Here is a 24470-nt window from a genome sequence, read left to right as displayed (position 1 = left end):
CCGAGCAGCCGCCGCCCCCCCCCCCGCGCCCCGAGCTGGCCCCGCCCCTTTGGACCAAAGGGGGCGTGGCTTCGGTGCGATGCCACGCCCACCCCTGGTGGGGGCGTGGCTTTTCTCCTCCTGGCTCCGCCCCCGTCTCGAGCTCCGCACCCTTCAGGGCCGGCCCATAACCGTGTCCCGCCCCTCCCAGTGCTCCCAGTGCCCCCCCTCCTCCCCACCCAGGGGGTCCCAGTGGGCCTGGTCCCCCTCCCACAGCCTGCAGGAGCAGCCGGGGGCCCAAACTCCTCCTGAAACCCCAAATCGGGGGGAACACCCCGGGGTGTCCCCCCCCTTCCCCCCTCCTCCCCAAATCCCCCCTCCCAAAACCCCCCCTTCCCCCAACCCGCCCCCCCCCCCTTCTCCTCGGGGTCGCCACCAGCAGCTTCGGCTCCGCTCGGCTGTTTCCGTCGGGGCTCGGAAACGCCCGAGGGCCTAGCGGGGCCGTTCGGGTGTTTCCGGCTCCGCTCGGGGCTTCGGCCCTTTCCGCCCGCCTGGGCGGAAACAGCCGAGCGCGGCTTCGGCTCTTTCCGCCGCCTCCCGGGGAAGCCGAGCCCTTACATCGGGCGTCTCCGGAGAGCCGCCGGAAAATCCCGAAGCTCGGAAGCGGCGCCGGAGCGAAGGCGTCCGGAAAGAGCCGAAGCGGAGCGGGAGGCGTGTCGGGTGTTTCCGGCGCGGCGGCGGAAATGGCCGAGGGCCGGCGGCGGCGGCCATGTTGGGAGCCGCTGGGCGCTGAGGAGGCGCGGGCGTGAGGCGGCGGCGGCCGGGCCGGGCCGGGCCGGGCGGAGGAGGCGCCCCCGCTCCCCCCCCCTTCTCCTGTGCCGTGCCCCTCGCCGGCCTCCCCCATGCCGGTGGCTTGGCCCCCCCCCGCCCCCTGAGAGCGGCCCGGGGCTCCCTATCGCCCCCCCCCCCCCCCCCCACGCAGAGAGCCCTATCGCGATAGTCGCCAGGGGAAGGGGGGCCGCCATGTCGAGCAGCGGCCGCAGCCCTCTGCCCACCGTCAACGAGAGGGACGCGGAGCAGGTAGGGGCTGGGGCTGGGGCTGGGGGAAGGGAAGGGGTCGCTCTGGGGGGGGGGGGGGGGCGTTGGGGGCTTTAGTGGGGGGAGAAGGGGGGGCTGAGGGGGTCCTGAGCCGTTGGGTGAGGGAAAAAGGGGGTCCTGAGCCCTTTACTGAGGGAAAAAGGGGGTCCTGAGCCCTTTACTGAGGGAAAAAGGGGGGTCCTGAGCCCTTTAGTGAGGGAAAAGGGGGGCTGAGAGGGTCCTGGGGCCTTTAAAGGGGGAAAAGGGGGGCCTGAGGGGGTCCTGAACCCTTGGATGAGGGGAAAAGGGGGGCTGAGAGGGTCCTGAAACCATGGGTATGAGGAAAAAGGGGGCTGAGGGGGTCCTGGGGCCTTTAACGGTAGGAAAAGGGGGGCCTGAGGGGGTCCTGAGCCCTTGGATGAGAGGAAAAGAGGGGGCTGAGAGGGTCCTGAGCCCTTTAGCGAGGGAAAAGGGGGCCTGAGAGGGTCCTGAGCACTTGGATGAGGGGAAAAGGGGTGCTGAGAGGGTCCCGAACCCATGGATATGAGGAAAAGGGGGGCTGAGAGGGTCCTGAGCCCTTTAGAGAGGGGAAAGGGGTGCTGAGAGGGTCCTGAACCCATGGATATGAGGAAAAAGGGGGCTGAGAGGGTCCTGAGCTGTCAAATGAGGGATAAAGGGGGGGGGGGTCCTGAGCCCTTTACTGAGGGAAAAGGGGGGCTGAGGGGGTCCTGAGACCATGGATATGAAGATAAGGGGGGGCTGAGAGGGTTCTGAGCTCTTCAGCGAGGGAAAAGGGGGCTGAGAGGGTCCTGAGCCCTTTAGTGGGGTGAAAAGGGGGCTGAGAGGGTCCTGAGCCTTTTATTGAGGGGAAAAATGGGGTTTGAGAGGAAAACGAGGGGAAAAGGGGACCCAAAAGGGTCCTGAGCCCTTTACCGCCTGTAAAAGGGGGGGCTGGGGGGTCCTGAGCCCTTTAACGGGGGAAAGGGGGGGTGGGGGGGTCCTGGGGCCTTTAATGGGGGGAAAAGGGGGGCTGGGGGGGTCCTGAGCCCTTTAACGGGGGAAAAGAGGGGGCTGGGGGGTCCTGAGCCCTTTAACGGGGGGAAAGAGGGGGCTGGGGGGTCCTGGGGCCTTTGGGGGGGGCTGGGGGGTCCTGGTGTCTTTAGCGGGGGGGCTGGGGCCTTTATTGGGGGAAAAAGGAAGGATTTGGGGGGCTCTGAGAGGATCCCAGCTTTTGGGGGGGCTGTGACAGGAGCTGCCCCCCCCACTTTTAGGTCAGAGCCCCCCGTGGGGGCCATATCCAGACCCCCCCCCGGGGGCCCTGATGGAATGGGGGGCTGTAATGGGGGGCTGTAGGGGAAGGGGGGGGCTGAGCTTTTTGGGGGGGCTACGGCTTCGGGGGGCTGTGAGGCGCGTGGGAGGGGGCTGCGGTGTCCCCCCCCCCCCAAAATCCACCTCGGTGCCTGCGTGTGGGGGCGTGCGCCCACCCCTTCCCCGCGGGGGTGGGCTGCGACCCCCCTCCAACCTGCTGGGGGTGGGGGGTTATGGGGGTGGGGGGGGTGTTTGGAGCCCCCCCCCCAAAAAAAATGGGTGTCCATTTGGGGGGGGCGCAGGCTGCGTTTTGGCATGGGACCCCCCCCATATGGGGTGAGGGGGTGGCTGATGGGGGGGGGGGCGGCTTACACCCCCGTTTTGGGGCCGTTTCTTCTTTTTGGGAGATTCTTTTTTTTGGGGGGGGGGGTCACCTCGATGCCACCCCTTATGAGAGATTTTTTTTAAGGGGGGGGCCACGACACCCCCTGGTGTTTGGGGGGGGCTCAGCGGCTGTGTCCCACGGTGCCGTCCCCATGTCCCCCTCTTGGGGGGTCCTGTTTTTTTTGGGGGGGGGGGTCCTGTTTTTTTTTTTGGGGGGGGGGGGTCCTGTTTTTTTTGGGGGGGGGGTCCTGTTTTTTTGGGGGGGGGTCCTGTTTTTTTTTGGGGGGGGTCCTGGTTTTTTTTAGGGGGGTCCTGTTTTCTTTTGGGGGGGGCACCCCTATTTTCTACACCCCCCCTTTGGGGGACACCATCAGGAAGGATGCGACCCCCCCGGGGGGGGGGGACACCCACGTGTCCTCGTGTCCCCAACACCGGGGACACCGCGGGGGCTGCCCCGGACCCCTCGGGTGTCTTTTTTTGGGGGGGGGACACAGCAGGGCCCCCCCCCCGCCCCTGGGGGGCTCGCCGTTTTGGGTGGATTTCTGCTTTTTTCCGGCGGGTTATGTAAGGGGGGGGGGGGGATTATTCATGGGTTCTGCTGCTGGGAGCGAGCTGGGGAGGGGGCGGGGGGGGGGGGCGCCGCCTTTTGGGGGCGCGTCTCCGCTTTGGGGTCCGCCGGTGCTGAGAACCTCCGGTTTTTATCATTTTTTTCCCCTTTTTTTCCCCCGTTTTCGGCACCAAAACGCGCGGGCGCCTCGGCGTCGCCGTCCTTTCCCCCCCCCCCTAAAAAAAAAGCCCCAAAATCGGGGAGTCTTCCCCCGTTCCTGCGGAGCGGCCGCGTCACGTGGCTTTGATCTGCCGTGGTGTGGTTTTTCTTTTTTTTTTTAACTCCTTTTTTTTAAAAAAAGGAAAAACCGTCAAAAATACCTAAATTTGGCTGACATTTAAAGCGCCGAAGCTGCTTCCCCGGCTCCCTTCAGCTGCCGAGGGAGGAGGGAAACCGTGGGGGGGGGGGGCTGAGGGGGGGTCCCATCCCGTGCGAGGCCGTCCCTTTTGGGCCGTTTTATCCCTTTTTGGCCATTTCTTTTTTTTTAAATTTTTTAGGGATTTTTTTCCGGCGGGCGTCCAGGTAGGCCCGGCACGCGGTGGGGCCGGGCTCTTTTTTTGGGGGGGGGTTTCGCCTCCTTAAGGGCGCCGGAGGCGTTTTGGGGTGGTTTAGGCCTTGTTGGCGACGTCGTCGGGGGCACGGTGACGTCGTCGGGCGCGCGGTGACGTCGCCGGGGACGTGGTGACATCATCGGGCGCGCGGTGACGTCACGCCTCGCCCGCTGACGCCAACCGCCGGCGGCCGCCCCCGTCCCGTCCCGGCATCCCCCGCGCTTTCGCCGTTTCCCCCTTTTCTCCCCCCAAATTTCTGACCCCGGCGACTCGAGGGGGGGGGCTCCCAGGTCTCCTTTACCCCCCCCCCCTGTTTGGGGGGCCCCAACCCGTCCCCCCCCCCGCGGCGCCGGCGGGAGCCGGTCGAGCCGGTCCGGGAGCGCAGCCGCCACCGCCCAGCGCCCCGACGGAGCCAGCGCCGCCGGACCCCCGGTACCGGGGTGGGGGGGGGACACACGGGGGGGGGGGGGTCGAGGGGTGGGGAGAGACCCTTGAGCTGGCCCCGGGGCCGTTTTGGGGGTCCTCGGGGGCGTTTTGGGGTCCCCAGGCCCCATTTTGGGGTCCTTGGGGCCATTTTCAGTTCCTGGGGGCGTTTTTGGGGTCCCCGGGGCGCTTTTCTGGTCCTCGGGGGCGTTTTTGGGTTCCTTGGGGCCATTTTCAGTTCCTTGGGGCCATTTTTGGGTTCCCCGGGGCCCTTTTCTGTTCCTCAGGGCGTTTTGGGGTCCCCACGCCCCGTTTTGGGTTCATTGGGGCCGTTTTCGGTTATTTGGGATCCATTTTTGGGTTCCTTGGGGGCATTTTTGGGTTCCCAGGGGCCCTTTTCTGGTCCTCGGGGGCGTTTTTGGGGTCCCCAGGCCCCGTTTTGGGTTCCTTGGGGCCATTTTCAGTTCCTTGGGGCCATTTTTGGGTTCCCCGGGGCCCTTTTCTGGTCCTCGGGGCGTTTCTGGGGTCTCCACTCTCCGTTTTGGGTTCACCGGGGCCGTTTTCGGTTATTTGGGGTCCATTTTTGGGTTCCTCGGGGCCGTTTCCGGTTCCTCAGGGGCGTTTTTGGGGTCCACACACCCCGTTTTGGGTTCATTGGGGCCGTTTTCGGTTATTTGGGATCCATTTTTGGGTTCCCCAGGTCCATTTTTGTGTTCCTCGGGGATGTTTTTGGGGTCCCCAGGCCCCGTTTTGTGTTCCTCGGGGGCGTTTTTGGGTTCCTTGGGGCCGTTTGCGGTTCCTTGGGGCCGTTTTTGGGGTCCCTAGGCCCCGTTTTGGGTTCACCGGGGCCATTTTCGGTTATTTGGAGCCCATTTTTGGGTTCACCGGGGCCCTTTTGGGTTCCTCGGGCCCCATTTTGGGTTCACCAGGGCCACTTTTGGGTTCCCGGCCCCATTTTTGGGTTCCTCGGGGCCATTTTCGGTTATTTGGGGCCCTTTTCGGGTTCCCCGGTCTCCTCCTTGGGTTCCCCGGCCCCATTTTTGGGTCCATTTGGGGCCCTTTTGGGTTCCTTGGGGCCGTTTTGGGGCAGCTTTGTCCCTTTGGGGTCTTCCCTCCCCCACACCCCGTCCCCAAAATGCCGGCCCGCACCAACACCCCAAAAGCAGCACCCAGGGGTGTTGTGCCCCCCCCCCACACACACCCACTCCGCCAGGTTCGTTAAGCTAACGAGCACGGGGCGCTGACGAGGAGCCGTGCTCTTGGTAGCCGCAGGGGACGGCGCCAGCCCGGGATCGCCGCCGCCCGCGGGGGCCGATTCGGTCCCACGCGAGCCCGGGTTCTTGGGAGCAAAAGCGTCCCCATAAAACCCCCAAATCAACCCAAAAATGAACCCGGGGACCCCCCCCTTTCCCCTGCCCCCCCCCCAAGGCACGACCTTGGGAAGCCGGCGGCGCCCGGGGCCCTCGAGCGCCGCCGATAAGAGGGGCGAGAGAAATGCCAGGCATTTGGCACGGCGGGGGATGGGGGGGGGGGGGCGACGGGAGCCCCTCCGAACGGGGCAAAAAATCCCTTTTTGGGTCTTTCCGCCCCGCCGCGGCTCCTTCCCCCTCGCGCAGCCGGGAAAACCGGCGTAAACCCACGCCGCTTTCGCCGTTCCGGGCGGTTTTCACCCCAGTTTTCGGACGGCGGCTCTGCCCCGCCTTCACCCTCGCCCGCCGAGCAGGGGGGTCGCGATGCGGGCGCCGGTTTCCCCAAAATCCCCCAAATCCCCCCCAAATCTCCCCGGCGGCTCGGCCATATGGCGAGCGGCGCCTCCCGCCCCGTTGCCACAGCAGTTTTTTGGCAGAAAACCGCCGTTTTCTTCACCTTCCGATCCCCGGGGGGTTGGGAGGCGGCACGAAGGCCCCGGTTTTAGAAGGAGGGGGAGGAAAACGGGGTTTTTTACTCCAAATCCCACCGTTTTGGGGTCGGGGGGGGGACCGTGAAGCCCCCCACCCATGGGAGCGCCCCGCGGCGGTTGCGCCATCGGCGGGTGAGAAACGAAAGCTTCCGCCGGCGGCTTCCTCCTGGCGGGGAGGGGCCCCCCCGACACCCCCTCCTTCCTAATTAACCGCCTGAGCGTTAATTAGAGCTTTTCCCCTCCGGGGGTGCCCTTTTTGTAAGCTGGGGGGGGTGGGGGGACGCGGCCCCCTAAAACCGGCCCCAGGGCCCCAAAATCCTGCGGTGTTTGGAGCTTCCCCCAGTTTGGGGGGGGGGGGCTGCTCGTTTTGGGGGAGAATCCGTGTTTCCGGGTGACCGGCTGCGGGGAGGGGGGCGCGGGATTTGGGGCTGGATGTTTGGGGTTCGGGCTGGGAGATTTGGGGCCGATTGTGTCAGGTTCGGGCTCACGGATTTGGGGGCGAAGTTGTGGAGTTTGGGCTCACGGATTTGGGGCCGAATGTGGGGGTTTGGGCTCGGAGATTTGGGGCTGAAATTGTGGGGTTTGGGCTCACGGATTTGGGGTCAAACGTGGGGATTTGGGCTCAGAGATTTGGGGCCAAATGTGGGGGGTTTGGGCTTGGAGATTTGGGGCTGAAATTGTGGGGTTTGGGCTTGGAGATTTGGGGCCAAATGTGTCAGGTTTGGGCACAGAGATTTGGAGCTGAAATTGTGGAGTTTGGGGTCACGGATTTGGGGTCAAACATGAGGGTTTGGGCTTGGAGTTTTGGGGCTGAACTGTGTGGAGTTTGGGCTCGGAGATTTGGGGCTGAACGTGTGGAGTTTTGGGCTCACGGATTTGGGGTTGAACATGGGGGTTTGGGCTCAGAGATTTGGGGCCAAACGCGAGGCGTTTGAGCTTCCTGATCCAGCGGGACCCCCGGCATCCAAACTCCCCGGTTTCGGGTCACCCCCCCGTTTTTATTGCCCCCTCCCACCCCCCATTTTGGGGCCGGATCCCGGTACCCGGCTGCCCCGTTTCCGGCTCCTCCGGGCCCCATCCCACCCTAATCCCACTGCAAATCGGGGTTCGGGGGGCCCCCGGGGCCCCTGCCCTATGTCTCCCCCCCAGGGACGGTTTCCGCCGGAACCGTCCCCCCCCACACCTCATCCCCGTCCCCCCCCTCCGGGGGAGCCCGAAACCGCGGCGCTTGCGTCAGGTATCGGGGGCGGCTCCCGGCCCGCCCGGGGCGCGGCTGGGCGCACCCGGACTTTGCTCCCCGCCCCGCCGAGCCCCCCCCCCCCCCAAAAAAAAATAAGGGGGTGGGGGGGCACCGTATCCCCCCTTTTTTTTCACCCCCCCAAATTTTCCCCCGCAGCCGGCGCTGGGCCACGCGGAGGGCAAGGGGGGCGGGAAGCCCACCATGCTGCGGGGCCGCGGCTCGGCCCCGTCCGCCGAGGAGCAGCCCCACGTCGGCAACTACCGCCTGCTGAAAACCATCGGCAAGGGCAACTTCGCCAAGGTCAAGCTGGCCCGCCACGTCCTCACCGGCAAGGAGGTGGGTGGCACGGGGACGGGGTTCCGGGGGGAGGTCTTCCCCCCCCCCCCGGGGGGTGGCACCGCCGCGGAGACGGGGGCTTGGAGTTTGTCCCGTGGGGACGGGGTCTGGGTGCTCGCCCTGGGGGTGACACCACCGTGGGGACGGGGTCTGGGTGCTCCCCCTGGGGGTGACACCGCTGTGGGAATGGGCTCTGGGTGCTCGTCCTGGGGGTGACACCGTGGGGACGGGGTCTTGGTGGTCACTCTGGGGGTGACGCCGCCGTGGGGACGGGGTCTTGGTGCTCGCCCCATGGGGACGGGCTCCGGGTGCTCATCCTGGGTGCTCGCCCCATGGGGATGGGGTCTGGGTGCTCCCCTGGGGGTGACACCACCGTGGGGACGGGGGCTTGGAGTTTGTCCCGTGGGGACTGGGTGCTCACCCCGTGGGGATGGGGTCTGGGTGCTCGTCCTGGGGGTGACACTGCTGTGGGGATGGGGTCTGGGTGCTCGCCCCATGGGGACGGGGTCTGGGTGCTCACCCTGGGGGTGACACCGCTGTGGGGACAGGGTCTTGGAGTTTGTCCCGTGGGGACTGGGTGCTCGCCCCGTGGGGATGGGGTCTGGGTGCTCGTCCTGGGGGTGACACCGCTGTGGGGATGGGCTCTGGGTGCTCGTCCTGGGGGTGACACCACCGTGGGGACGCGGTCTTGGTGCTCACCCCATAGGGACGGGGTCTGGGTGCTTGTCCTGGGGGTGACACCACCATGGGGACAGCCTCTTGGTGCTCACCCTGGGGGTGACACCACCATGGGGACAGGGTCTGGGTGCTCGCCCTGGGGGTGACACCGTGGGGACGGGGTCTGGGTGCTCACCCCATGGGGATGGGCTCCGGGTGCTCGCCCTGGGGGTGACACTGCTGTGGGGACGGGGTCTTGGTGTTCACCCCATGGGGACGGGGTCTGGGTGCTCATCCTGGGAGTGACACTGTGGGGACGGGGTCTTGGAGTTTGTCCCGTGGGGACTGGGTGCTCGCCCTGTGGGGATGGGGTCTGGGTGCTCGCCCTGGGGGTGACACCACCGTGGGGACAGGGTCTGGGTGCTCGCCCCATGGGGACGGGCTCTGGGTGTTGGTCCTGGGGCTGACACTGCTGTGGGGACGGGGTCTGGGTGCTCACCCCATGGGGACGGGGTCTGGGTCCTCATCCTGGGGGTGACACCACCATGGGGACGGGGTCTGGGTACTTGTCCTGGGGGTGACACCGCTGTGGGGATGGGGTCTTGGTGCTCGCCCCATGTGGACGGGCTCTGGGTGCTCGTCCTGGGGGTGACACCCCCATGGGGACAGGCTCTGGGTGCTCGCTCCATGGGGACAGGCTCCTGGTGCTTGTCCTGGGGGTGACACCGCTGTGGGGACGGGCTCTGGGTGCTTGCCCCATGGGGATGGGCTCCGGGTGCTCACCCTGTGGGTGACACGGCCATGGGGACAGGCTCCTGGTGCTCACCCTGTGGGTGCCACCACCGTGGGGACAGGCTCCTGGTGCTCGCCCCAGGGGTGACACCGTGGGGACAAGTTCCTGGTGCTCACCCCGTGGGTGTCACCGCCGTGGGGACGGGCTCTTGGAGTTTGCCCTCTGGGTGACACCATGGGGACGGGCTCCTGGCGCTCGCCCCGTGGGTGCCACCGCCGTGGGGACGGGCTCTGGGTGCTCACCCCGTGGGTGCCACCGTGGGGACAGGCTCTGGGTGCTCCCCCCGTGGGCGACGCTGCGGGACGGAGGCGGACACGGGGACGGCCCCAGGCTCTCGTCCTCGCCGCGTGAGCCCCCACCGTGGCGTGGGGACAGCCCGGGCCCCCCCCATTTCCCCACCCCCACCCCCCCCCTGAGTGCCACCGTGGGGCAGGGACAGCCCTGGGGACACCCGTGGGGACAATCCCGTCCCTCACCCGCCTCCCCCCCGCCCCGTCCCTGCAGGTGGCCGTGAAAATCATCGACAAGACGCAGCTCAACTCCTCCAGCCTACAGAAGGTGAGGACCCCCCTCAACCCCCCGTGTCCCCCCCCCCAGTCCCCCAGGGACCATCGGGGTGCCGATTTGGGGACGGGGACGAGGGGGGACACGCGCACGGTGTCTGACCCCCCCATGTCCCCGCAGCTCTTTCGGGAAGTGCGAATAATGAAGGTCCTGGAACCACCCCAACATAGGTGAGCCCCCCCCCGGTGCCGTGCAGGGGCTTTGTGCCCCCCTTCTCCTTGGGGATGGGGTGGGGGCTGCAGAGGTGCGGGGGGTCCCGGGCGCACCCCCCAGCCCCGCTCGGCCTCTTGCAGTGAAGCTCTTTGAGGTGATCGAGACGGAGAAGACGCTCTACCTCGTCATGGAGTACGCCAGCGGGGGTGAGCCGCGGGACGGGGACGGGGGGCAAGGGTGGGGACAGGGGGACGGGGATGGGGACAGGGGGACGGGGCAGGGGACACGGAAGGGGATGGGGGGGCAGGGTGATGGGGACAGGGGGACGGGGGCGGGGACAGGGCAGGGGATGAAGATTGGGGATGGGGACGGGGACAGGGAGTGGGGACAGGGACGGGGACAAGGATGGGGGACAAGGAAGGGGACAGGGCAGGGGACAAGGAAGGGGACAGGGAGGGGGGACAGGGTGACAGGGACAAGGTTGGGGACAGGGGATGGGGACTGGGACAGGGCAGGGGATGAGGATTGGGGATGGGGACAGGGCAGGGGACAAGGCTGGGGGATGAGGACGGGGACAGGGCTGGGGGACAAGGAAGGGGACGGGGCGACGGGGACAAGGATGGGGACGGGGACAGGGCAGGGGATGAGGATTGGGGATGGGGACAGGGCAGGGGACAAGGATTGGGACGGGACAAGGATGGGGACAGGGCAGGGGACAAGGATGGGGGACGGGGATGGGGACAGGGCTGGGGGACGAGGAAGAGGACGAGGATGATGGCAAGGATGGGGACAGGGGGATAGGGACAAGGTTGGGGATGGGGACAGGGCAGGGGACAAGGATGGAGATGGGGGGATGAGGACGGGGACAGGGGGATGGGGACAAGGATGGGGACGGGGACAGGACAGGGGACAAGGACTTGAACAGAGGGATGGGGACAAGGACGAAATACAAGGACAGGGACAGGGAGAGGGCAGGGGACAGGGACAAGGCCACCTCTCACCCCCTCCCTCTCCCCCAGGCGAGGTCTTCGACTACCTGGTGGCCCACGGGCGCATGAAGGAGAAGGAGGCCCGGGCCAAGTTCCGACAGGTGGGGAGGGGGGGGGACGGACACCCCCTAGGGACCCCCGGGGGGGACACCGCGACCCCGGGGGACCCCCGTGTGACGCCCCTGGGGGCGGGGGGGCCCCCCCCTGTGACACCCCCCGTCTCTTGCAGATAGTGTCTGCCGTGCAGTACTGTCACCAGAAGTTCATTGTACATAGAGACCTGAAGGTGAGGAGCCCTGGGGGGGGGTGTGGGGGGGCTTCTTGGCACCCGGGACCCCCGGGAGCACCCCCCAGCCCCCTGCGGTGCTCCTTGGGTGCCCCACTTCTGCCCCCACAACCCTCCTGAACACCCCCCCCCCCCCAGGGTCACAGCGTCAGGCCCCTGCCCGTCCCCAGCCTCAGGGCAGCACCCGGGACCCCTGGGGTGGCACCCGGGGACCCCCCCGAGTCCTTTGGGGACACCCCCAGAAAGATCTGGGGACCCCTGGGGTGGCACCTGGGTACACCCCCAAGGTCCTTCGGGGACACCCCCAGGTCCCCCAGAAACACCTGGGGACCCCCGAGTTGTCACCTGGACACCCCCAGCCTCCCCAGAAACACCCGGGGACCCCCAGGGCATCACCCGGACACCCCCGGGTACACCTGGAGACCCCTGGGGTGGCACCTGGACCCCCCAGGCCCCCTGGAACCACCCGGGGACCCCCAGGGCAGCACCCAGACACCCCCAGGTCCTTCAGGGACACCCCCGGGTACACCTGGGGACCCCTGGGGTGGCACCTGGACACCCCCAGGCCCCCTAGAAACACCTTGGGACCCCCAGGGCAGCACCCAGGGACCCCCAGGTCCTTTGGGGGCACCCCCGGGACAGCAGCCGGACACCCCCAGGCCCCCTGGAAACACCCGGGGACCCCGGGGCAGCACCCAGAAACACCCGGGGACCCCCAGAAACACCCGGGGACCCCCAGGGCGTCACCCGGACACCCCACAGGACTCCCGGGACAGCACCCAGACACCCCCAGGCCCCTGGAAACACCCGGGGACCCCCGGGCCATCACCCGGACACCCCCAGGGTCACGTTTGGGACCCCCAGGGTCACGTTTGGGACCCCCAGGGTCACATTTGGCACCCCCAGGGCTGCGTTTGGCACCCCCAGGGCTGCGTTTGGCACCCCCAGGGCTGCGTTCGGATGCCCCAGCAGCCCCCAACCCCCCCCCGCGGCGCTGACCCCCGTCTCCCACCCCCCTCTCCGGCAGGCGGAGAACCTGCTGCTGGACGCCGACATGAACATCAAGATCGCCGACTTCGGGTTCAGCAACGAGTTCACGTTCGGGAACAAGCTGGACACCTTCTGCGGGTCCCCCCCTACGCCGCCCCGAGCTCTTCCAGGGCAAGAAGTACGACGGCCCCGAGGTCGACGTCTGGAGCCCTGGGCGTCATCCTCTACACCCTGGTCAGCGGCTCCCTGCCCTTCGACGGGCAGAACCTCAAGGTAACGACCCCCCGAGTCATTGGGGGTCTCCGGGGGCTGGTTTTGTCCCCCCCACGTCTCCTCTGACGGGTGTTGCCCCCCCCGCCTGCAGGAGCTGCGGGAGCGGGTGCTGCGGGGCAAGTACCGCATCCCCTTCTACATGTCGACCGACTGCGAGAACCTGCTGAAGAAGTTCCTCATCCTCAACCCCACCAAGCGGGGCACCCTGGAGGTGAGGGGGCGGGCGCCCCTTGGAGACCCCCAGCGTTGTCCTGAGTGCCCCCAAGACCCCCCACCATTCTCCTGTGCGTCCCCAGGGTGTTTCTGGGCACCCCCAAAGAAACCCCAGACACCCCCAGCATGGTTCTGGGTACCCCCAGCATGCTCCTGGGGCAACCTCGGACACCCCCAGGGTGTTCCTGGGCACCCCAAAGACCCCCAGATACCCCCCAGCATGGTTCTGGGTACCCCCAGCGTGCTTTTAGGGCACCCTTGGGGCCCCTCAGTGTGTTCTTGGGCATCCCAAAGACCCCCAGACACCCCCAGCATGGTTCTGGGTACCCCCAGCGTGCTCCTGGGGCAACCTCGGACACCCCCAGGGTGTTCCTGGGCACCCCAAAGACCCCCAGATACCCCCCAGCATGGTTCTGGACACCCCCATTGTGGTCTCGGGCACCCCAAAGACCCCCAGAGAGCCCCAGTGTGCTCCTAGGGCACCCCTGTACAACCCCAGCTTGCTCCTGAGCACCCCGAAGACCCCCAGGCCCCCCAGCGTGGTTCTGGGTACCCCCGGAGTGCTCCTGGGGCACCCCAAAAAGCTCTGAACACCCCCAGCACAGCCCCAGGTGCCCCTGGAGCATCCCTCGCCCCCCCCAAATGGCCTTGCATACCCCAGAGACCCCAAACATCAGCCCCCAGAGACCTCAGGGTGCCCCCTGGGACCCCGAATGTCACCCTAGAAACCCCCTGACCCCCCCCCTTTTCCCTCGTTGTCACCCCCCCCCCGCAGCAAATCATGAAAGACCGCTGGATGAACGTGGGCCACGAGGACGACGAGCTGAAGCCCTACATGGAGCCCGTGCCAGACTACAAGGACCCCCGGCGGACAGGTGGGGCCGTGGGGTGCCCTATATCCCCTTGGGGGATTTGGGGTGCCCCCCCGGGTCCCCTAACGAGCCTGGCTGTCCCCCAGAGCTGATGGTGTCCATGGGGTACACGCGGGAGGAGATCCAGGAGTCGCTGGTGGGGCAGAAGTACAACGAGGTGATGGCCACCTACCTGCTGCTGGACCACAAGAGCTCGGAGGTGCGGGGACCTTGGGGACAGGAGGGGACACCGCTGCGGGGGGGGGGGACACCGCGGGGTGGGGAAATGGGGACACAAAGCCCGGGGGGGACACAGCAGGGAGCGGGGCCACCAAGGGGAGGAGAGGGAAGGGACGCGGGGGTCACCGTCCTCCCCCGGGGGTGTCCCCACGTCACACCCTGAGCCTGTGACCCCCCCCAGGCCGTGTCACCGTGTCCCCCGCTGCCCCCCCCCACCCCCCCCCCGTGCCACCACGTCCCCATCTCCGCGTCCTCGTGCACCGGCTGCGTCCCCGTGCCCCGGCGTCCACGCTCCCCCTCGTGTGTCCCCCCCCCAACCTTGTCCCCTGTCCCCCCCCCGTCCCCTCGGTCCCCTCTCACCCCGTGTGTCCCCCCCCCACCCCCCAGCTGGACGAGAGCCTGGCGCTGAAGCCGCGGGCGGCCCCGGACCTGGCCAACAGCTCAGCACCCTCGCCGGCGCACAAGGTGCAGCGCAGCGTCTCCACCAACCCCAAGCGCCGCGTCAGCGACCAGGGTGAGCCCTGCGGCGTGGGGGGGGGCAGCATGGATGGGCCCCCCCACAGCTTGGGGATGGGACCCCCCCCCAAGCTTGGGGACATCCTGGGGGGCACAGAAGGGGGTTTCGGGGGGGTGATGCTGATTTCCCCCCCGCCCCCATCAGCGACCAGGGTGAGCCCTGCGGCGTGGGGGGCAGCATGGATGGGCCCCCCAACAGCTTGGGGTTGGGACCCCCACCACGGCTTGGGGACATCCCGGGGGGCACAGAAGGGGTTTTGCGGGGGGGTGATGCTGATTCCCCCCATCAGCAACCAGGGTGAGCCCTGCAGGGTAGGGCAGCGGGGAAGGGCCCCCCCCCTCCAACAGCTTGGGGACATCCCGGGGGGGCACAGAAGGGGGTTTTGGGGGGGGGTGACGCTGATTTTCCCCCCCCCATCAGTGACCAGGGTGAGCCCTGCGGGGTGGGGGGGGGCAGCGGGGATGGGCCCCCTGCACGGCTTGGGGACGCCCCTGGCGGGGAGGGGGGGGGGCACAGAAGGGGGTTTAAGGAGGGGTGACGCTGATTTCCTTCTGGGGGGGTGACGCTGAATTTCCCCCCCGCAGCCGGCCTCTCCATCCCCACCTCGTCGTCCTACTCAAAGAAGACGCAGGCGGCCAACGCCGAGAACAAGCGGGCGGCGGCGGCAGCGGACGAGGAGGGGGGGCGGCGAGCGGGCAGCACTGCCAAGGTCCCCCCAGCCCCCTGCCCGGCCTCGAGCGCGCCAAGGGCACCCCCTCGCCCTCCACGGTCAGCGCGGGGTGCTCGGGGTGGGGGGGGGGGGGCACGGTCCCGGGGGGGTTTGGGGTGGGTTTGGGGGGTCAGGGGGGTTTTGGGGCGGGTTTTGGGGGCCGGGGGGGCGGCGTGTGGGTTTAGGGGGCCAGGGGGGGCAGCAGCTGTGTTTTGGGGTGGGTTTGGGGGCCGGGGGGCGGTGGGGGGGGTTTATGGGGCCGGGGGCGGCAGCTGTGTTTTGGGGTGGGTTTGGGGGGGCTGGGGGGTGGCAGGTGGGTTTATGGGGCCGGGGGGGGGCGGCGGGGGGGGTGGGGTGGGTTTGGGGGCCTGGGGGGGGCGGAGGGGGGGTTGGGGTGGGTTTGGGGGACCTGGGGGTGGCTGGGGGGGGGTTGGGGGTCGGGGGGGTTTTGAGGTGGGTTTGGGGGTCAGAGGGGTTGGTTTGGGGGCCGGGGGGGGGGCGGGTTTGGGGTGGGTTTGGGGGGCCTGGGGGGCGGGGGGGGGTTTTGGGGTGGGTTTGGGGTCTGGGCGTCCTGGCACCTACCTTTTGGGGTGGGTTTGGGGGCTGGGGGCCTGGTACCTGCATTTTTGGGGTGGGTTTGGGGGACTGGGGTGCCTGAGTCCCCCGTTTGGGGTGGGTTTGGGGGCCGGGCCATCTGGTCCCTGCATTTTTGGGGTGTTTTTTGGTGCCAGAACCCCTGTTTCCTCTATTTTTGGGTGGTTTCGGGTTCCAGAGCCCCCTTTTCCCCTATTTTGGGGTGTTTTGGGGTTCCAGAGCGCCCCTTTCCCCCATTTTGGGTTGCTTTTGGGGTTCCAGAGCCCCCCTTTCCCCTATTTTGGGATGGTTTTGGGGTTCCAGAGCCCCCTTTCCCCATTTTGGGTTGCTTTTGGGGTTCCAGAGCCCCCCTTTCCCCCATTTCAGGATGCTTTTAGGGTTCCAGAGCCCCCCTTCCCCCATTTTGGGTTGCTTTTGGGGTTCCAGAGCCCCCCTTTCCCCCATTTTGGGTTGCTTTTGGGGTTCCAGAGCCCCCCTTTCCCCCATTTTGGGGTTCCAGAGCCCCCTTCGCCCCATTTTGGGTTGCTTTTGGGGTACCAGAGCCCCCTTTCCCCCATTTTGGCGTGCTTCGGGCACCCGACCCCGCTCCCCAGAACAACCTTGGGGTGCCAGGACCCCCTTCCCCCCCCCCCGATCTCGGGGTGACCGCGGGGCTCCCCCCCCCCGTGCCCCCCCCCCCAACTAACCCCCGCCCCACAGAACAGCGTCCTCTCCACGGGCACCACGCGCAGCCGGAACTCCCCCTGCTCGACCGCGCCAGCCTGGGCCAGAGCTCGCTGCAGAACGGCAAGGACAGGTGGGGACCCCCCAAACCACCCCCCGGCACCCCCTGTCCCCCCTAACTGCCCCCTGCACCCCCTAACTGCCCCCTTGCACCCTCTTGCACTGCCTAACCCACCCCCTAACCTCCCCTAACTGCCCCCCTGCACCCCCTAACCTCCCCTAACTGCCCCCCTGCACCCCCTAACTGCCCCCCTGCACCCCCTAACCTCCCCTAACCGCCCCCTTGCACTCCCTAACCACCCCCTTGCACCCCTAACCTCCCCTAACTGCCCCCCTGCACCCCCTAACTGCCCCCTTGCACCCCCTTGCACTGCCTAACCGCCCCCTAACCTCCCCTAACTGCCCCCTAACACCCCTAACCTCCCCTAACTGCCCCCTTGCACCCCCTAACTGCCCCCTTGCACCCCCTAACTGCCCCCTTGCACCCCCTAACTGCCCCCTTGCACCCCCTTGCACTGCCTAACCGCCCCCTGCACCCCCTAACTGCCCCCTTGCACCCCCTTGCACTGCCTAACCGCCCCTAACCTCCCCTAACTGCTCCCTTGCACCCCCTAACCGCCCCTAACACCCCCTTGCACCCCCTAACTGCCCCCTTGCACCCCCTAACTGCCCCCTTGCACCCCCTAACTGCCCCCTTGCACCCCCTAACTGCCCCCTTGCACCCCCTTGCACTGCCTAACCGCCCCCTAACCTCCCCTAACTGCCCCCCCGCACCCCCTAACCTCCTCTAACTGCCCCCCGCACCCCCTAACTGCCCCCCTGCACCCCCTAACCTCCCCTAACTGCTCCCTTGCACCCCCTAACCGCCCCTAACACCCGCTAACCTCCCCTAACTGCCCCCCTGCACCCCCTAACTGCCCCCTTGCACCCCCTTGCACTGCCTAACCGCCCCTAACCTCCCTAACTGCCCCCCCGCACCCCCTAACTGCCCCCTTGCACCCCCTAACCTCCCCTAACCGCCCCCTTGCACCCCCTTGCACCCCCTAACTGCCCCCTTGCACCCCTAACCTCCCCTAACTGCCCCCTAACCGCCCCTTGCACCCCCTAACCGCCCCCTTGCACCCCCTAACCGCCCCCTTGCAACCCCTTGCGCCCCTTGCACCCCCTAACTGCCCCCTTGCAACCCCTTGCGCCCCCTAACCTCCCCTAACCGCCCCTTACACCCCCTAAATGCCCCCTTGCACCCCCTAACCTCCCCTAACTGCCCCCTTGCACCCCCTAACCACCCCCCGCACCCTCTAACCTCCCCTAACCGCCCCCCTGCACCCCCTAACCACCCCTAACTGCCCCCCTGCACACCTTTGCACCCCTTAACTGCCCCCTTGCACCCCCTAACCACCCCCCCGCACCCTCTAACCTCCCATAACCGCCCCCTGCACCCCCTTGCACCCCTTAACTGCCCCCTGCACCCCCTAACCACCCCCCGCGCCCCCTAACCCCCCCGCGCCCCCGCTTTTCTCTCCTTAGCCTGCCTGCCCCGGGCTGCCGACCCTCGCCCGCCGCCCCCCGGCCCCGGGGGCCCCCCGCGGCCCCGGCAGCACCCGAAACCCGCCGCGGCCCCCGCCGACGCCAACTGCGAGGGGCCCCGACCCAGGCAAGGCCCCGCGGCCGCGCTGCCCCCCCCCGTCCCCCAACCCCCGGCGCGGGGCCCACACCTGTGGGGGGGTGGGAGAAAAGGGGGGGGGGTCCCTGGGGGTGGGGGTGTCCCTGCCCCCCCCCCAGTTGGGGACGGGGAAGATTCGGGGTCCTGCGGGGCACCCCAGGGTGCCAGGGGGTGGGGTGGGGTGGGGGTGACCCCAATGGGTCCCCCCAGGGTGTTGTAGGGTGGCGGGGGGCACCGGTGGCCCCCACTGGGTGCTTGGGGTGGCGGGGAGTGACGAGGGACACTGCCAGGTCCCCTGGGTGCCATTGGGTGACCCCTTGCATGTCCCTTGGGTGCTGGCGGTCCCCTGGGTGCCATTGGGGTGCTGGTGGTCCCCTGGGTGCCAGCAGGTCCTTTGGGTGCTGGTGACCCCTTGCATGTCCTTTGGGTGCTGACAGGTCCCATGGGTGCCATTGGGGTGCTGGTGACCCCTGCGTGTCCCTTGGGTGCCATTGGGGTGCCAGTGGCCCCGCACACCCCTAGGTCCCACACTGGTCCCACAGGGTGCTGGTGGCCCCGGCGGGTCCCTAGGGTGCCATTGGTCACCCCGGGGTGATGGGGGGACCCCGGCAGGTCCCTTGGGTGCCATGGGTCACCCTGCAGTCCCCAGGGGGAGGGGGGACCCCGGCAGGTCCCTTGGGTGCCATGGGTCACCCTGCAGTACCCAGGGTGATGGGGGGACCCCGGCAGGTCCCTTGGGTGCCCCGGCTCACCCTGCAGTCCCAGGGGTGATGGGGGATCCCGGCAGGTCCCTTGGGTGCCATGGGTCCTTTGGGTGCTCTGGCTCACCCCGCAGTCCCAGGGGTGATGGGGGACCCCAGCAGGTCCCTTGGGTGCTGCAGCTCCCTTGGGTGCCCCAGCTCACCCCGCAGTCCCAGGGGTGATGGGGGATCCCGGCAAGTCCCTTGGGTGCCACAGGTCCCCAAGGTGCCCCAGGTCACCCTGCAGTCCCCGGGGTGATGGGGGGACCCCGGCAGGTCCCTTGGGTGCCCCAGGTCCCCAAGGTGCCCTGGGTCACCCTGTGGTCCCCAGGGTGATGGGGGACACCGGCAGGTCCCTTGGATGCCACAGGTCCCCAAGGTGTCCTGGGTCACCCTGTGGTCCCCAGGGTGAGGGGGGACCCTGGCAGGTCCCTTGGGTGCCGCAGCTCCCTTGGGTGCCCCGGCTCACCCCGCAGTCTCGGGGGTGATGGGGGACCCCGGCAGGTCCCTTGGGTGCCACAGGTCACCCTGCAGTCCCCAGGGTGATGGGAGGGGTGATGGGGGGACCCCAGCAGGTCCCTTGGGTGCCCCGGGTCACCCTGCAGTCCTGGGGATGATGGGGGATCCCGGCAGCTCCCTTGGGTGCCCCGGCTCACCCCCGCGGTCCCCAAGGAGGCGGGCGGGTGGGTCAGCGTTGGGAGGGGGGTCACCCGCCTCTCCCACCTCGACTAACGCCGGGGCTCCCGCCCCCCCCCGTCCCTTTTGTGTCCCCCCCCCAACAGCGCGGCCCCGGCGCGGGTGCCGGTGGCGTCGCCGTCGGCGCACAACATCAGCCAGGGGCTGTGCGAGCGGCCCAGCTTCCCCCGCGGCGTCCAGAGCCGCAGCACCTTCCACGCCGGGCAGCTGCGGCAGGCGCGCGACCAGGCCCCCTGCCCTACGCCGTGCCCCCCCGCCACCGCCGCCCCCCCACCACCACCACCACCCACCTCCGGCCTCCCCCTCGGGCGCCAGCCAGGCGGCGGCGGCCGCCGCGGGCCCTCCGCCAGCCTCTTCAGCAAGTTCACCTCCAAGTTCGTCCGCAGGTGAGCCTCCGCGGCCTCCCCCCCCCCCCACGAAAAAAAGCCTCTTTTTTTCCTTCCCCCCCCCCGGCCCCAAATCTGGGGGCGTCTGCGTCCTCCTGTGTGGCCCCACAGCGCTGCCTCGGGATCCTCCGTGTCCCCCCCCCTCCTCGTCCCCCCTTCTGTGTCCCCCTGCTGTGTGGCCCCCCCTCGTCCCCCTTCTTTGTCCCCCCAGCCCCTCGTCCCCCTTTCTGTGTCCCCCCCAGCCCCTCGTCCCCCCTTTGTGTCCCCCCCCAGCCCCTCATCCCCCTTCTGTGTCCCCCCCCGTCCCCTTTCTGTGTCCCCCCCCCCCTTCTGTGTCCCCCTTCTGTGTCTCCCCCCTCCCCTCGTCCCCTTTCTGTGTCCCCCCCCTCGTCCCCCTGCTGTGCCCCCCCCCATTTGTCCCTTAGGGGCCTCCCCATCCCCTTCTGTGTTGTCCCCCCCCCCCCCCCCCCCCGTCCCTTTGGGGCTCCTCCACTTCCTTCTGTGTCCCCCCCTGTCCCCCCCCTCATCCTTTTGGGGTCCCTTGTCCCCCTTCTGTCCCCCCCGCTTCTGTCCCCCCGCCTTGTGTCCCCCCCCCCCCTTTGTGCCCCCCTTCTTATCCCTCTGGGGGTCCCTCTGTGCCCTCCAGCCACTTGTGCCCCCCCCCCCCGTGTCCTCTCTGTGTCCCCTCCTTGCCCCCCCCCCCCAGGGCTCCTCAGGTGCCCCTCTTGTCCCCCCCCCCCGTGCCCCCCCGGGGCTCTTCCTGTCCCCTCAGTGTCCCTTCTCCCCCCCTTGCGTCTCCTCCTGTCCCCCCCCCTTTTGCCCCCCCCCCGTTGTCCCGTGCCCCCCTCCCTCTGTGTGCTGCCGCAGGGCTGGGGGGGGGGGCGCAGCAGTGTCCGGGGGGGGGCTCCCGCTTCTCCCCTCCCCACCCCCCAAGGTCCTCCCGCCGAGCCCGTCCCCGCTTGGGGTGCCATGGTTTTTTTTTTTTTTTTGGGGGGGGGGGACGGACGGACGGACACCCCCCCGCATCCAGGGGTCCCGGGGGCGGGGAGGGGCTGCGCCGCCCTGTGCCCCCCCCCCCTCCCAACGCCGCCCTTCTCTTCTGTTTGTCTTTGTAGAAATCTGTCTTTCAGGTTTGCCAGAAGGTAGGCGCCGCGGCTGCCCCCCCCCCCCCCGGCCCCCCCGGCCCCCCCGTTACCCCTTTTACCCCCCCCCACCCCCCCCCCCCCCCAAATAAAAAAGCCTCGGCATGGCCCCCACCCCGCTGTCCCCGTGTCCCCCTGTCCCCGTGCTGTCTGTCCGCCTGGGTCTCTGGGGGGGGGGGGGGGGGGGGGGGCGTAGGGCGTGGAGGGGGCTGCGTGCCCCCCCCCGGCCCCCCCCCCGCTGACCTCTGCCCCTTCTGTTTCTCGAGGAACCCGCACGAGCCCGAGAGCAAGGAGCGCGTGGAGACGCTGCGGTGAGTGCGGGGGGCGGCTGTGACCCCCCCCCCCCAGGACACTCGGGACCCCCACCCCATCCCCGCGGTGTCCGTGGGGTCGCGGTGTCCCCCCCCCCACCCCCCAGCCCCGTCTGTGGGGTCCCCAAGATGCTCCCCCCCCCCCCCCCATCCCCTGCAGCACCCCAGTGCCCTCCCTGGGGGTCCTGTTCCCCTCCCCCCAGAAGCCCCCCTACCCCTGTGCCCCCCCATTTCCCCCAGTAACCCTCCTCCCTGCCCCCCAGTAACCTCCCTGCCCCCCCAGTAACCTCCCCTGCCCCCCCAGTAACCTCCCTGCCCCCCCCAGTAACCCCGTTCCCTCCCTCCCCTCTCCCTATTCCCCTCCCAGTAGCTTCCTCCCCAGTAACCCCCTCCCTCTCTCCCCACTCCCTCTCCCATTCCCCCTTACCCCCCAGTACCCCCCTTCCTCCCCAGCAACCCCCCGTTAACTGTCCAGTAACCCCAGTGACCCCCCAGTAACCCCCCCCTCCCAGCAGCTTCCTCCCCAGTAAGCCCCCAGTCCCCCCAGTAACCCCCTTCCCTCTCCCATTCCCCTCCCAGTAGCTTCCCTTCCTCCCACGGCAACCCCCCAGTAACCCTCCTTCCCTGCCCAGTAACCCCCCAGTAACCCTCCTTCCCTGCCCAGTAACCCCAGTAACCCTCTTACCCTGACCAGTAGTAATCCCAGTAACCCCCACCCCTCTCCCCATTCCCCTCCCAGTAGCTTTCCACCCCAGTAACTCCCCTTCCCCGCACGGCAACCCCCAGTAACCCTCCTTCCCTGCCCAGTAACCCCAGTAACCCCCAGTAACCCTCCTTCCCCGCCCAGTAACCCCCAGTAACCCTCCTTCCCTGCCCAGTAACCCCCAGTAACCCTCCTTCCCTGCCCAGTAACCCCAGTAACACTCCAGTAACCCTCCTTCCCTGCCCAGTAACACCCCAGTAACCCCCCAGTAACCCTCCTTCCCTGCCCAGTAACACCCCAGTAACCCTCCTTCCCTGCCCAGTAACCCCCACCCCTCTCCTCCTTCCCTGCCCAGTAACCCCAGTAACCCCCCAGTAACCCTCCTTCCCTGCCCAGTAACCCCCCTGTCCCCACCCAGTAACCCCCCAGTAACCCCCACCCCCTCTCCCCACTCCCCTCCCAGTAACCCCCCAGTAACCCCCGTATCCCCCCCGCAGGCCGCCGGTGGGCCTAGAGAAGGATCGCGAGGACATGGGCGTCGGGGGCGTCGTGGGCGGTGTCGGCGGCGGCCGGGAGGCGAAGCCGCGCTCGCTGCGCTTCACGTGGAGCATGAAGACGACGAGCGCCCTGGAGCCGGGCGAGATGATGCGGGAGATCCGCAAGGTGCTGGACGCCAACAGCTGCCGCTGCGAGCTGCAGGAGCGCTTCGTGCTGCTCTGCGCCCACGGCGCCCCGGCCACGACTCCTTCGTGCAGTGGGAGATGGAGGTGTGCAAGCTGCCGCGCCTCTCGCTCAACGGCGTCCGCTTCAAGCGCATCGCCGGCACCTCCATGGCCTTCAAGAACATTGCCTCCAAGGTGGCCAACGAGCTCAAGCTCTGAGCGCGGAAACCGCCCCCCCCTTCCCCGGGGGGGGCTGCTCCTGTTTTGGGGGCCTCCTCCTCTTCGGCAGGGGGCTGCTCCTGTTTGGGGGGGGCTTCTCCCCTTAGCAGGGCACTTCTCCCCTTGGTGGGGGGCTCCTCCTGTTTGGCGGGGGCTCCTCCCAGTTGGGGGGGGGGACTCTTCCCGTTTGGCGGGGGGCTCCTCCCGTTTGAGCAGGGGTGCTTCTCCCCTCGGCAGGGGGCTTCTCCCGTGTGTGGGGGGCTGTTGGGGAGGGGGGCTGTTCCTGTTTGGCAGGGGCGCTTCTCCCCCTAGCGGGGGCTGCTCCCCCTTAGCAGGGGGCTGCTCCTGTTTGGGGGGGCTGCTGCCCTTAGCAGGGGCTCCTCCCGTTTGGGGGTTCCTCCCCTTGGCGGGGGGCTTCTCCCGTGGAGGGGGGGGCACGGACTCAGCCCCCCTGTTGCCCCCCCCCCCGCCGACGCCTCCGGTCCCGCTCCCCCTGGGGGCCCCAGGATGCTGTGGGGGGCGGCGTCAGGCTGGGGACCTGCTGCGGGGACGCCCCCGAACCCCGGGACCTGTGGGGGATGGAGCTGAGGGGGGTCGGACCCCTGGCGGTGTGGGGTCGGTGCAGGACGTGGGGACGGCCCTAAAAGAGAGGACTTGGGGACGGCCCTGAAAGCTCTTGGGGGTGGCCCCAAAACCTCCGGGGATAGCCCCAAAACTTCTGGGGTTGGCCCCAAAACTTCTGGGGACGGCCCCAAAACCTCCAGGGACGGCCCCAAAACCTCCGGGGACGGCCCCAAACCCTCTGCGGCCAGGGACGCGGCCCCGAGACCTGCGGCGTCACCCCCAGATCTGCAGGGACCTGGGGACGGCCCCCGAACCCTCTGGGGACAGGGGACGTCCCCCGAGACCCGCGGGGTCAGGCGGGGACATCCCAGAGCCTTACGGGGACGTCCTGGGGGGTCCCCAGGTCACGAAGGGACACGGTGGTGGTGGCCTTCCTGTCCCTGCGGTGACACAGGGACACCCCGACCGTGTCCCCCCCACACCCTGTGGGGACACTTTGGGGCCTTTCCATCCTTTTGGGGACGCGGAGCCTTACGGGGACAGGGGGACAGCGGGGGGGGGGGGTGTCCCCAAGCCTTACGGGGGCGCCCCGGGCCCGTGGGGACGCCCCGTGGTGGCACCCTGTGGCCTTATGGGGACACGGGGACACCCCATGACCTTGGGGTGGCACCCCGTGACCTTGGGGGTCGCGGGGGTGTCCCCGTGTCCCCCCCACCCCCCCTCAGGGCCACCAGGGGGTCGCGGAGCCGTCCCCGCGCCCCCGCCCCTCACTCAGGAAGGGCCCCGCCGCGTGGGGGGGGGGGCTCTGCTGCTGCCGGGGGCGGTTCCCCCCCCTCCTCAGCCCCCCACCCGGGGGGGGTCGCCCCCTTTGACCTGCTGAACCCCCCCACCTCCCCCCAGCAAGGGGCGGGGCGGCACCCCCGGGGGGGGGCACCCTGGGGTGCTGCTGCCTGGGGAGGGGGCTTTGAAAGGGGGGGGGGGATTTTGGGGAGGGGGGGCGGGGCCGCAGCACCGCCGGCCCCCCGCC

The 24470-nt window shown here is 68.7% G+C and overlaps 1 protein-coding gene across 1 annotated transcript; it reads left to right on the top strand.

Annotated features, from left to right (window-relative positions):
- Positions 1-734: 734 nt before the first annotated feature.
- LOC136788745 (serine/threonine-protein kinase MARK2-like) lies at positions 735-23012 on the top strand. Its single transcript, XM_066987420.1, is given in 23 exon segments — positions 735-1059; positions 7626-7805; positions 9760-9813; positions 9940-9972; positions 9974-9989; positions 10113-10178; positions 10992-11062; positions 11191-11247; positions 12275-12384; positions 12386-12446; positions 12448-12510; positions 12602-12721; positions 13499-13598; positions 13682-13794; positions 14202-14328; positions 14916-15044; positions 15047-15099; positions 16334-16370; positions 16373-16430; positions 19543-19842; positions 21251-21295; positions 22496-22725; positions 22728-23012. Coding segments are annotated over 23 exon segments (2232 nt in total). The 5' UTR covers positions 735-1002; the 3' UTR covers positions 22880-23012.
- Positions 23013-24470: the final 1458 nt, after the last annotated feature.

The sequence above is a fragment of the Anser cygnoides genome, chromosome W (assembly GCF_040182565.1).
Source record: "Anser cygnoides isolate HZ-2024a breed goose chromosome W, Taihu_goose_T2T_genome, whole genome shotgun sequence".
Taxonomy (NCBI): domain Eukaryota; kingdom Metazoa; phylum Chordata; class Aves; order Anseriformes; family Anatidae; genus Anser; species Anser cygnoides.
The sequence above is the reverse complement of the archived record's forward strand: the minus strand, read 5'-3'. Positions and strand labels throughout refer to the sequence as shown.